The 13,558-nt window shown below is 33.7% G+C and overlaps 1 protein-coding gene across 1 annotated transcript in view; it reads left to right on the forward strand.

The window, feature by feature from the left end:
* The window catches only part of LOC149258401 (glycine-rich domain-containing protein 1-like), a 77,809-nt gene extending 64,667 nt beyond the window's left edge, over nucleotides 1-13,142 (forward strand). The window contains exons 2-10 of the mRNA XM_089414740.1: nucleotides 4,364-4,481; nucleotides 4,574-4,828; nucleotides 4,942-5,436; nucleotides 5,582-6,108; nucleotides 6,194-6,324; nucleotides 12,090-12,244; nucleotides 12,339-12,491; nucleotides 12,672-12,807; nucleotides 12,904-13,142. Of these exons, the coding sequence (XP_089270866.1) occupies nucleotides 4,364-4,481; nucleotides 4,574-4,828; nucleotides 4,942-5,436; nucleotides 5,582-6,108; nucleotides 6,194-6,324; nucleotides 12,090-12,244; nucleotides 12,339-12,491; nucleotides 12,672-12,807; nucleotides 12,904-13,142 (2,209 nt within the window). The remainder of the gene's footprint in view (nucleotides 1-4,363; nucleotides 4,482-4,573; nucleotides 4,829-4,941; nucleotides 5,437-5,581; nucleotides 6,109-6,193; nucleotides 6,325-12,089; nucleotides 12,245-12,338; nucleotides 12,492-12,671; nucleotides 12,808-12,903) is intronic.
* The last annotated feature ends 416 nt before the right edge of the window (nucleotides 13,143-13,558 follow it).

Consider the following 13,558-nt stretch of genomic DNA (forward strand, 5'->3'; position numbering starts at 1 on the left):
GGTTAGGAACAAAATATCTACTTGACAGTTACATGGTATGATGATGTGTGGCAAAATTATGAGTATCTATAACTCATTCTCGGTCAAGACAAAAAATCTTTGATCAAGGTGTTGGAAGTAATGTCAACCCGGGGGTAGCTCACCACCCTTCCTCCTCTCATCACATTTTAGATGGGGGGATGGTGTGGGTATCCCACCCCATGTACCCACACATGTTAATCAACTTTCATTCCTTTCACATTATAATGGCATATTGTACTATGTGTGAGCTCTTGGCTAGGTAAACTTAGCTCCATGTTCTTTTACAGCCCTCATGACATTCCCTTATAGAAAGTGGGATATTTCCCCCAAGGTGTTGGATTTGTGGAGTCCAGACCCAATTATTGTGGCCCTACATTTTATGGTAATCCTTTTGACCCATCTCTAGTGCAGGGGGAATATCTCTCTCATGGTGTTCGTTTTGGGAAAAAAATATTACATGATTGTCTTGGCTCCTGGGAAGCTGGCCTTCAGTGCATGCACATGCTGGTGACCATTCATGTGAGGTGTAAGGTGATAATGAGCGATGAGGTAATCTCTGGATGTTGGTAGCAATAACATCAGAGGATAGAATAGGGGCAATTAGTGACTTGGAAAGATTTTTCCTTTGCCTGAAGCATTTCCAAGCCTGGTGGGTCGACCATTACACTGTACTTTTTCTATGTCCAATATCTACCTCTCTTTTAGTTTGATAGTCTTTGCATGGTGGAATTTAGTTCATAACCTACAAAGTGTCTTGGTGGTGCACACTATTATTGGTGTCACTAGATTCCTATGGCTATTAGACCCTACCGAAAGCCCTTCCCTCTTAGCTTATCCTTTGTTACAACATTCTAGATTATGCTCTTATCTTTCCTAGCAACTAATGTTATTTTTTTGTCCACTCTACTATGAATCATATCATCATATTTTATCAATCTCCCTACCTACTAGGGGTCATCCTTATTTTGGCCCTTCGTATCTTGTACTAGCATGACCCGGTAGCAGATGCATTGTCACCGGCACTATGGAGGCAAAGGCCCTCAATCTCATCCATCACCTTAGTCCTAGGCTCAAAACACTACATCCATATTATATGCTTCCACTCCTTTAGAGATCCAATATGGGGAAATCCTCGTTTAGGGCCAAATCCACATATATATCGCCAGTAAGACCAATTTTCCTGATCGAGTGGACTTCCTTTCACTTGACCAGGAAACATTCCACCTATATGAGACCTCAAGTGTTAAAATCACTCCCTACCTAGCACTACCCACTTGGTTCAACAATAGATTATGTAGCAGTAGCAAGGATAATAGTGGATTAAGTCCTTGACGTAGTAGCCATTACTATGATGACAATGAGGAAAGTTTCCAACTAGAAGCCTTGACTACCAATGACCACCAAGCATACTTGGATTCTGAAATCTAAGCTAAAGTAGCCAATTAGGTTCCTGACCCTAGGCATACTAGGGGAAATTGAAGCAAATATCATAAGTCCATTACTCTTCATTGGCAAATGAAGGCACTCTTCGGTAGGGTCCTAAAGGAAAAGCATGAGGACCATAGTGATATCATCTCCTTTCTAAATGAAATTCAATAAATCCAACACCACTAGCACTCTTGTATCATCAGTCTAGATGCTCATTTAGCACACTTGGAGGTCCATCTTCAGCATAGCCTGAGGCCTCTAGCCCCATCAGGTACAAGCACCCAAGATCTGGCCCCACTCACGTCATCACATACTTGATGCTTCATTCAACCTCTTGGCTTATTCCTTTTACTTTCATTAGAATAGTTGATTTTGGTTGTTATGTATTTAGCAGTAATGGGTATTTTCATTTTGATAGACCTATATCTTTGTTAGCTATCAGCAGTTTAGAATTCCCTAGTGGCACACTATGGAAAGACTCAATTTAAATAGTGATCTTTGGTTTTGTAAAATAATGTTTTGAGCCAATAGAAATTCTAATTAAAAATAATAATAGAAAACAGAAAATAATTAATATAATATATTAAATGTATTAAAAGTATTAAGGTGTTTTAATAACTTAGTTTGATACCTGGTGGAAGCTTAATGTTTGGCCATTTTATTTTTTTCCCATTTTTTTTTTGCTGAAATTTTATTAGAAAAAATTATTGAAATTATAAAATTGTCATTTTTTTTTATAAATAGATTCAAAATGTTTCAATATTTAGATCATGCAAAATTAACATCGTCTAAATTTAGTAAGTAATTTGATTCAAAGTGTAACTGAAAATTTATCTATCTATATAGATAGTTCATAAGAGTTTGGGAACCAAAGGATAAAAAAGTTGGCGAATTTTTGGATTTTATGAAATTGTTTCTTTTAATGCATAAATAAATTTAGCATTATCAAATAGATTTATTTTAATTAGATTTTGTAAGGTTAATCTTTAATATTTACAATTTTATTTATTTATTTAACCTACAAATTTGAAAAAAATACTAATTTTCTTTTTTATTATTTTTAACGACGAGGACAAATCATTTTGAATATTATTATTAAAAAAAAATATCATTTTTTAATTTGTTTAAATGATTGTTTTAAAATAGAGAATAACAGTGACCCATTTATTTTTGAGTCTACAAGGGAGAAATTGCGCGGTCCGAATCCGAGCAAAAAAAATTCAAAAAGTCTTGTAGATGTAGTGTTTGAATTGTGTTTTTGATGGTGGAAATGTATTAAGCACCATAAAAAACGTCTAGGACACTTAAAATTTTGAAATTTAACAATTATAACTTGGATTTACAAAAATCCTTGCAGGATTTTCTCTAAATATAACCAGAATTTCGATTACTTTCCGGGCAATTCCTCCCGCTAGTTAGACAATGGCATTTTTATTTCTTTTTTCTAACACATATTTAAATGAAATGATATTAGTCTATATTATAGATTTGTTCATATATATATATATATATATAATAAATTTAAAATTCAATGATAAATTACAAAATAATATAATTAGTTAATTATCTATTTTGAAACATTATATTTAATAATAAATATTAACATTATTATTAAATATTAACATTATAATATTAAAAATATTTTTTATTTTTTATTTTAATAATTAACTGTTATCTTTTAACATAGAGTAAGGATTCACAAATATATATTCCTATCCAGGGAGGGAATTTGACGAGAAAATTGTCCGTAGGGTGATCCTTCAACATAGAGTTAAGGATTCGAAAATATATACTCCCATTCAAGGATTCGAAAATATATACTCCCATTCAAGGATGGAATTTTACAAATACAATTTAAAATATCACTTAAAATTTTACAAGAACGTCAAAATTCTTAGTTGAAATTGTGAAAACTAGCCATGAAAGTGTGAAAACCATTAATTTTAACCAATAAATCTATTTTGAAATTCCAACTCTGTCCCATCCAGTGACCATTCACCTTTTCATTTTGTCTTTAAGAGATAGCTTAAGTGGAAAATGGTAAGGATCAAATACCGATAGAAGAGTTAAGGATTTACAAATATATCCTATCATCCATCCACCATTCACCTTTTCATTTTGGATTTAAGAGATATCTTAGCTCGAAAATGGTAAGAGTCAAATATCCATATTCATTATTTTTAAATACCCAAAGAAATTTTATACACTCCCACCCACCATTCAACTTTTCATTGTGGATTTAAGAGATATCATGCCTCTACACTAGTAAGGGTCATATATCCAAATTTATTAATTTTAATAACGGATGAAAGTTTACTGTAGCTTTGCTCTTAACACTAACACACTACTTACCTAACTTTGATAGCAATAACATTTCTCTGCCTACAAAGAATTAAATTTAAAACACAAAGCTCATAAGAAGGAAAGTTATTTGTAAGATGCAATACTCAATGCATGACCCCAATGCTTTACAAACTTGAATTTAATTTACATATGAAAATTGTGATACAAGGGAAATGCAAGGGACCGATGACATCATATCAACACGCCATTGGAATTAAATTGATATATTAAAATTGATATACAAGAAACACATCACATACATACGCTTATTAAATAAATAAATTGAAAATATTAAACTCAACTGGTCGTAAACTCTTAGAAATGGTTAAGATGGTTAAAAAAATCCATAATTGAAAAACCTAGTCCTAAACTAAGTTTCATATATAAAAATATCTGAATAATACATGAAACTAAGTTTCTTTGTTTCTTCGTTGATTCTACATTGTTATAATTTTGTTTTTAAATAAATAATATACATTTTTTAATTATAATATTAAATAATTCTATTTCTAATAATATACAAGATTTTTGGTTATAATATTTAATATTGTTTTTAAATTATATTGGACAGGTACGAGCAGTGCTGGCTCCCATTGCTTGCTGAACACACCCTATGGGACGATGCAAAATTTCAGCTTGTTGTTCCTCTCGATTGTGAATGGATCTGGCACTGCCACAGGCTCAATCCAGTATGATCAGATCAAGTCATTGCTCTTGTAATGTTTAACCATTGGAGTCTGATTTCTGGTTCTTATTGCTTTTTATAAAATGTGGTTTGCAGGTCCAATATGGAAAGGATTGCGATAAGATATATGGCAGAATACTGGATGCTTCTTTTGTGGAGTCATCTACCAGAGAAGCTGACAGAAAAGAGACAGAAATGATATGGAAATATTTGTATCCAGAAGAACCATATGAGCTTGATTTGAGTCATTCTGTTTCAGCAAAGTCTCCTGGAATTATTTTTAGAAGCATGCTTAAGATCCAGTATGATCTTATTGAAGCAGTCCGGAGGCAAAGTTCCTTTTTTCACCAGGTATTTAAATTTTGTTCTGTTTCCTCCTATTTTTCAGTATTTTTCTTGTATAGGTTTTGCTATATTTTCTGTATCAGCTTCATATTTTGAACTAGATGATGTGGTCTCTGCAGGTGTCCCGGCCACACATGTTCGATGATCGGTTCCTTAAAGGAGCTGAAGAAAGATACAAAGGGTTTCTGTACCTTATCAAGAAAAACAGAGACAGCTCTGACAACTGCTTCTGTGTTCCAACCTATGACATTGATCTGATGTGGCATTCTCACCAGCTGCAGCCGATTGCCTACACGAGAGACATGTTGAATTTGCTGGGCAAAATGCTGGATCACGATGACATGGATTCTGACAGAAGCAAGGGTAAGAAACTGGACGTTGGATTTACAGAAACCAAAATACAATGGGAAAGCACTTTCGGCAGGCGCTACTGGAGAGCTGGGGCTATGCACAGAAGAGACGCACCTTCACCCGTGTCCCTTGCTCCTTTTTTGTCAGAGAACTGTGATCGTGAGGACACTGGTGATGAGGACTCTGATTGTTTACATGAACCTCTGTTTCACTCTAATAAAGATCGGTACCACACGGATCAGACACCAGTAAAGACTGTGGAGGTCGGTTTTGCAACAATCTAAACCTATTTCCGTTTCGGCCTTTTCAAAATTTCATTCCTGCATGTAATTTCTGTGAAATGCATAACTTTCTCTTAGAAAGAGAGTTTGAAACTCAGAACTATACCTGTGGTTGATCGTTTTGCAGGTGCTTTTGGAGGTGGTCGGCATCAAAAACGTACCTAATGACCACAGGGATCTGATGTTTGTCAGATTTTACAGGGATAACTGTCCTGAAATGGAGGCCAAAAAGATACAAATAAACTCTGAATCTCGATCCAAACCAATCGCTTCCTTCCAGTGTACAGCCACTGGGAATTTTATCTTCGAGCTCATATCTCGATCTTCTCCGACTGCAAAAAAGGCTAGCAAAGTTGTGGGCCAAGCATCTATTCCAATGCAGACGTTGCTGGATTCAACAACCTTATCAATAGAGAATTGGTTTCCATTATCAAGAAATGCGCAGTGGCCAGTTGGTTCCGAACCCATGAGCTTGCACATTGCAGTTTCTATAACTCCTTCCACATCTTCTTCTTATCTGCTCTGGTCTATTAGGCCACATAGCTCTGAAAGGAAATTCCAACTTCTGGAACTTATCCTAGGGATTAACCGAGCAAAAGCGGTGAAAATATATTTTGACCATGATGATAACGAAATCTTCACGGTGAAAACAAGGTAAAGCGTCGAAATCTCTGTGTCTGCTTGCTTTCAAGATCAAAGCTTATAACAGTGATTTGTTTTGTCTTTCTCTCGCTTGCAGAAAAACGGCAAAGCCATACACTGGCTCTATCGTTAGATCCGGGGAAGTAAGTTTGCAAGGCTTACCTGACAAGAGGCGAATTGTCACTGTTTATCAAAGAAATCCGAATTCTAAGCCGTCGAGATCTTACGGTAAGAAGCACCTTAAAAACAAAAAGAAAATAAAAAATGCATGGTCATTCCCATACCGCTGATTTTCTTTACACAGTATTCATTCCCATTGGTGGTGGTGGTGGCGGCGGCGGCGGACGTTTTTTTTAACGGGAATGTAAATTCGATTGAAAATTCTAAAATATTTTAAAAGTAATATGAAATATTTTTAAAACATTTTGAAATATTTTACAATTTTGATAAATATAATAAAGAATAAACATAAAATAAAACAATAAACCCAATTTTATATTTTAAGATTACCAGATTTTGATCAATATCTTAAGATACATTTATATCTCAAGGTAAATTTTTTTCAGGGTTTCATGTGATTTGCAATCCTCTGTGGCACGTCAATATTTGAGGGAAGATTCTTTGGAGCAACCTCACTCTCAAAAAGCTTTGGTTACCCTAGCCGCAGTGATTTGGGGGTTACTTTTAATGTTAAATCGAAATTTTCCAAAGGGTTTCTACCTATTTCAAGTTTGATTCCGCAAAGATCTGTAAGTTGAAGCTTGAAATAATCCTAATCAAAATATTTTAAGGCCATGTGCTTGATCTGCGCTTAAACCTTTGTTTCTCTCTTGGACAGTTAGGGCTCTAGGTGATTAAAAGCAGATTTCGAGAGCCATTGTCTTTTTCCTAGTAGGATTGAGGTTTCTCTGGGGCGGATTGATCTATTCCCTTTCTGGACGTTGGCTTTCCTCACCGCAAGTTTTGAAGGATCCTCGTCATTTATACGAATTTTTTTGGGCGTTCTATGCAGTTGGAGCGAAATTTTTTAGATGGATTATCTGTTTTGATCTGGAAGAAATGTGAAAGCCTTTAGCATTGAATTAATTCCTAGCCTATCTCTTGGCCGCAGCATCGAATTCCCTTGAGGAGCCATGAGTACTTTAATGGGAGTTATCTCCTCGGCCATTCGCATTCTTCCGCATGACTTTTTCATTCTTCCGTAGGGGCATGCATAAGCTTGGGAATCATCAATTGACCTTGATCCAGATGGCTCCCAGCTTCGCAAAGATATCTGTTGGCTCAGTTCCGTCTGCCTCTAGGGGGCAAGCTCCTGCCCATATCGCCAGTGAAGTCCTAACTCCCTATGTCCAGGTGGTCCAAGCCTCACTCGATGAGGCTTTGAAGTTTTCTAAAAGTGCCCTAATCTGTCAGTTCAATGGTTTTTTATGGCGGCTGACAGCTCTCCACAGTTGGATCTCAGAGGTATGGAAGTCTATCATTTATGACAAAATTAATATCTACCCCTATGCTAGGGGTTTTTTTATAGTAGATTTTGAAAACCCTGAAATTAGACAATGTATTCTAGATTCTGACCCTTGGTTTTGGGAAAAATCACGCCTATTCATAAAGCCATGGAACCTATCATTCGATCCATCAACAACAATCATAACCTCAGCACCAGTTTGGGTGAGATTGCCAAATCTACCCTTGCATATCTGGAATCTCTCCTTGCTAAAAGCCATTGGAAATGCAATTGGGAAATTTTACTGTAGGTGCCCAGAAATAGAGGAATATGCCAGAACCACCTATGCACGCATCTGTGTGGAAATGGACTTCAGCGCCAAATTCCCAACTGAAATAAACTTAACAAGTAAAGACTATGTGTCGAACCAGAAACTCGATACTTAACAAGTAAAGACTATGTGTGGAACTAGAAACTCGATTATGAAAGTGTCCTCTTCAGATGTCGATCGTACTTTGAGACAGGCCATCTAACAAAAAATTGCCCAAAAGCCTCCCAAAAAAATTCTGCTAGAAAGAATCACCACAGATCTACATGGTGGGAAGGAGCACAAAAAGAACATTACACTGTCATCAAAGAAGAATACTCTCCAGAGAACTCTGAATCGCAAGAAATAGGGCACAAAAGAAACAACTCTCAAGAAAAACAGGGGGAAAGCCCCGTCCAACAGCAAAAAATTGAACTCAAAAACCCCTCAAGCATCAACAGTTATGAGGATTTGAATACCGCACAAAATAGATCTTCATTTAACAACAAAGTAGATCTCCCAAACCAAACTTCTTCTCCAACTATCTTCAAAAGGATGAACACAACAGATCGTGAAGCTAAGACACCAATGTCCCAAAAACTAGAAGAGATGAAGGAGATGCAAGATAGAGGAATTTGGAAGACTGTATAGAAAAAAAAGAAAGCTATAGCACCAATCTCACTAAGAAGACGAGAAGCCAGACAATTAAGAACTAAGAAAATTATAGGTCCTGAATGGACGTTAACCACCACCATCATCATCACTATAATATATTATTGTTTACATCTAAAAAGACACTTTAAGATTTATGAGTAAGAGCTATGGAAAGTCAACTCGAAAAACAACTTTAAAATTTTAAAATCTCACATAACTATTTACTTCTTTGGAGAGGATTTTGCATGGTTTATAAACTATCTATATATTTATGCTTTATTTTTAGCATATACCATTGAAGTATTAATAGGTTTTAATTTCAATTTTTTAATTGCGAGCTTAAATAGAAATATTATTTTTTCATTTATTTATATTTATAAGTAAGTGTTAACATTTTATTGATAAAGTAAATATAAGTATTATTATATATATATATATTTTATCTAGCTATTTTTAAAATTTATAATAACCATGTTATTCTCCTCTGCATGTTGTTAGTTTTTTTAATAAAATAGTGCATACATTAATAATTATTTAATTATTTTATAAAAAAAATTATAGGTTTTTTATTTTTTTAACTTAAAATGATAATAATAAAATGAATTACTATTTTATAGAAATAATAATTATAATATTTAAATAAATTTTGAGAGTTAGTTTAATTGGTTGAGTTCTTATAGTTAAAGTGTTTTTCCATTGAGAGATTATAGGTACAAATATTCCATGGATATAACTTTCCTCAATTTCAGTGAATAAAAAAAAAAAAAAAAATAATATGAGAAACAGTAACAAAATAAAAATAATAATTGTCGTTTTATTAATTAATTAAATATTAATATAACCATTGAGATAATAAGACAATATATTAATAAGATAAATATAAATAGTTTCAAGTATAACCTTTTAATAAATTTATTAATATTATCAAAACCCTAGTCAAATATAACCGTTGGGTTAATAATTTGACTTCAATATATATTGATTAAATAAACAATTAATTAAATAATTAAATTTATTTAAATAATATAAAAGTTTTCCCTTTGCCTCCCTTGGTCAAATATAGCGATTTTTCTAGGTGTTAGGTTGACCTCTCTCTATTTAACCCTCTTTCTAGATCTACTTCTTCATAGTGACGTGAAGATGAACCACACTTGTTGGTTAGAAACGGGTTGAAGATGAACTACACTGGTTCGAAAAGCATCGACCAAAATCTTCAATGGTGATTTCTTCTGAAAAAACATTTTATACATTAAAAATAAAATATTCTACACTGGTTCGAAAAGCATCGACCAAAATCTTCAATGGTGATTTCTTCTGAAAAAACATTTTATACATTAAAAATAAAATATTTAAAATAAGATAAGAACCTTAGGTTTTATTAGTTGACTTATAAAAGATTTGAACATGGGATCTTTAACATAGCTCTCTATTATCGAGGTGATCACCAATTAAGCTACCACCATGAGCATTATAATATTATTGTTAATTTAAAAAGAATTATATATATCATAAATGATTTTTTTTCCAGTTTAAGTTTTTATTGATATCTTTGAATTTAATTACATATATTATAAATTACTATAATACTTGTTTCTAATAATAAGTATATTTGCTTGTACTCATACATAATTGCCTAATAACTATTATAAATATATTTTAATTTTAAATTTATCAAGTTTTGAGAGGGATCGAATCTCTCAAGATGCAAGCTTTTTTAGTGCAAAACTTGAGTAAATGTTTGCATCTCAAGATATTTGATTCTTGTGGACTCTTGATACATATAGAATTAAAATGGATCTATGCTTATTTTGAACAATATATTAAAAAAATGTTTTAACTATAAGAATTTTTAAAATTTCCACTTGTTTTGTATAATATATATATAATTAATTAGCTTATTAGGGTAGCTTGATCAACGATCCTCTTGATTGTGAAAACTAAAAACCCAGAATTTAAAGATTCAAACCAACAAAATATATATATAAGATAATTTTGTTATTAATATTTTTTAATTTGCTCATATAAGTATTATTTTGAAATATAAAATTAAGTAACAACATCTCTCGTACTTTACATATTGATATTGAAATGTAAAATGCTTATCAACCCAACAACAATTAATTAAATTTTAAATTCTCAAAATCATTTAATTTTGAGTTTTATTTATTTTTAAAATAAATATAAATTTGTTTCTAATATTTATAGTGAGTTAGATTTTTACTTTTCAAGTATCTTTACTCAATGTAATTTTAATATAATTTTATTTTTATTTTTTAATTCATTTCACTTGCTCACATTTAAGTATTTAGCTAAGGATATTTGATTAGTACTTCGTGGAATTTTTAATTAAAAAAATTAATAAAAAATTACCATAATATATACATATTTATTAACTAAATTTGATATTGGTAAAAATTCTTTTTTGAAACTTAAGTCATTCTAGTTATCTTATATGGATGTGAGGTTTGGGGTTGTAGATTCTCTAGAGATGCATTCTAGTTATCTTATATGGATGTGAGGTTTGGGGTTGTAGCATCTCTAGAGAATCTTGGAGAAAGATTGAGCAAATCTAGAAGCGTTTTATAACGTATAACCTCAAAACTAAAAGCAACACACCTTATCCTATTCTCCTTATAGAACTGGGTTTTTCCTCATATTGAAAGCTTAGCTATGACTAGGCTTCTGTTGTACAAGCACAAACTCAATAACATAGGAGGCCATAGAATTCCTAAGCTAGTTTTAAATTCTAGCTAAAACCACCTAAGGCTCAAACGAAGTTGGTATAAAGACACGAGGGCCTCGTTAAACCATTGGGGGATCCACTAGAATGTTGCATTACAAAACATTAATAACATTAAAAATATTGTTACTTCTAAGTTCAAAAAAAAAATGTGGTGTGAGAAAGATTTAGCAGCTAAAAGAAAATTAAGATATTATAAGGAGGTCATCAACCATGGATGGAAAGGTTCTTCCATCTCTTTGAGAATACGAACATCTAGGATGAAAATCACTTTCTCTTAGAGTGCCCGGATACAACCACATTAGATCTCAGTTTTAAAATCTTTGTTGCAATCTTCCTAACCTTTTAGGTTGTCAAAATTACAGTGAGCTCTCTAGGCTTCTCTCCAAGCTTTTTGAGCACAAGAATAAAATCTTAAATCAAACTAAATAATTCGTTTCTTTAGGTGCTCCTTAACGACCATTAACCACCACTACCACCACCATCATCATTATCTTACTTAAGATTTTTTTTTTTATAATTTACTTTTGGTTTATTTTTTTTTATTAATTTATTTTAAAATCTCTCTGATCATTCAATAAACCAGATTAAGTTATTAAATAATATCTATTCACATGAAATTTAGACAAGATAATTGTATGTTTCGAGTAAAGATTTCTCAAATTCCAACTCCACAACTATATATGTTACATATGTATTTACAAATTGGTCCTTCAGGTTTCTTTGCAGTGACCTTCCGAAACAGCATAAAATGTTGTAAAACATGTTTTTGGGTATGGTAGGTTTCAGGTTTATGAATTTCATTTTAATTTGGATGCTGACAGATGCTGACTTATCACCCACAGCAGGAGAAACTGCGGCCACTGCCGAGGAGCTGCGGACAGTCGGAGGAACAGCAGAATGGGCTTTAATGAATCATTCCTGCAATCTGCTGATTAGAAATCTCAATACCATTATTAATGAAGAACCCATATTCGAGCTCGGAGGAAACCTCGGCAGTCCTGTAAGTTTTTTTCGGCTTTTCCTCCACCTCCCTCTCTGCATATCATAAATAAGTTTAATATTGTTCATTAACATTCCTGATATGGATTACACAGTTGAGGCTATTCTCCGGTAGAAAGCTGCAGTATGATCTTCCATTTGCTAACCCAGAGATAGAGCACGAATTTGTGACTTTAATTCGATACACTCCGGAAGCTCCATTTGGGCAAGCTACAGCTATTTTCAACTGGAATTCTGGAGTCGTAGAGGTACCTGCAACTTCAAGAACACCCTGTTTTTATGAGTAAATTTCCTCAATGTGGCATCCGTCCATCCTGAACATGATAAGTTCTTTTCTTCTCCATTGTAAAGCATTTCAGTAGCCAGGGTAGCCTTGTTACAAATTTAGAAGCTTAGAGTGACTATTAAACATGGTGGTCACTATGCAGGTTACTGAGCAAGAGAGCGTGCTGTTGGTGGCGTTGCTAGCGGAAGTCATTTCAGTATCACTAACAAAACACCAGAAGCGATTGAAATACAGTTCCGCGCTCCATACAGAGGCTGACAAGAAAGTTTTCCCTACAGGTGTGTATAACAAAATGAAAATAGAATGAATAAAATATTAAAAAATTGACATAGAAGTGTGTAAGGTCATCGTTTCGGGGTATGATGGTTTTACAGGACCTGAAGCGAGTGATGGTACAGGTGTCAATGGCAGTGACCAGTTGATCAACTCCAGGAGTAATCGGTGTCGGGATAGCTATGGAAACGGGTGTTGCGGTGGACGCTCTGGTGCTAAGCCTAATGGGGACGATGAAACCAAACCTACTAAAGCGGAAATGACTCTTCCATTAGGGTTAACAGCGGCAACACTGGCAACGAATCCGGGTGGTGGTTGTGGAGGTGGCTGTGGAGGCTGATGTGGCGGCGGCGGCGGGCTATAGATTGATAGCAAAGCAGTCCTAGCTTTTTCCTCGTCAACCATGAATTCTCTCTCTACTCTGCTGGTTAAAATTGTTGCATAAAGGTTTTTAAGTTATTCAAATAATATCTTTCCAGGGATTGTATAGATTTCGACTTTAAACTCGTTTGGTTGGTGCAATAAAGTTTGCTCTTTATTGTTTCGTGCAACAAATTAAGATTCTTAGCATTGGAAAGAGAATTACTTGTTTTCAGCATGCATATTCAAAAATTCGAATGCTAACCATTGGTAAAGACTTTACTATTGTTTCCAATTCAAATGATATTATTCAATGGAGTGATCTGATCTTTCAGGGTACTGAATAAGTACCTTGAGAATTGTTTGCGTTTCATAAATCTCTAAGATGTTCCAGTA

Source organism: Pinus tabuliformis, chromosome 6 (genome assembly GCF_031772625.1).
Source record: "Pinus tabuliformis cultivar Carrire ecotype Pingquan chromosome 6, CPIR1, whole genome shotgun sequence".
NCBI lineage: Eukaryota > Viridiplantae > Streptophyta > Pinopsida > Pinales > Pinaceae > Pinus > Pinus tabuliformis.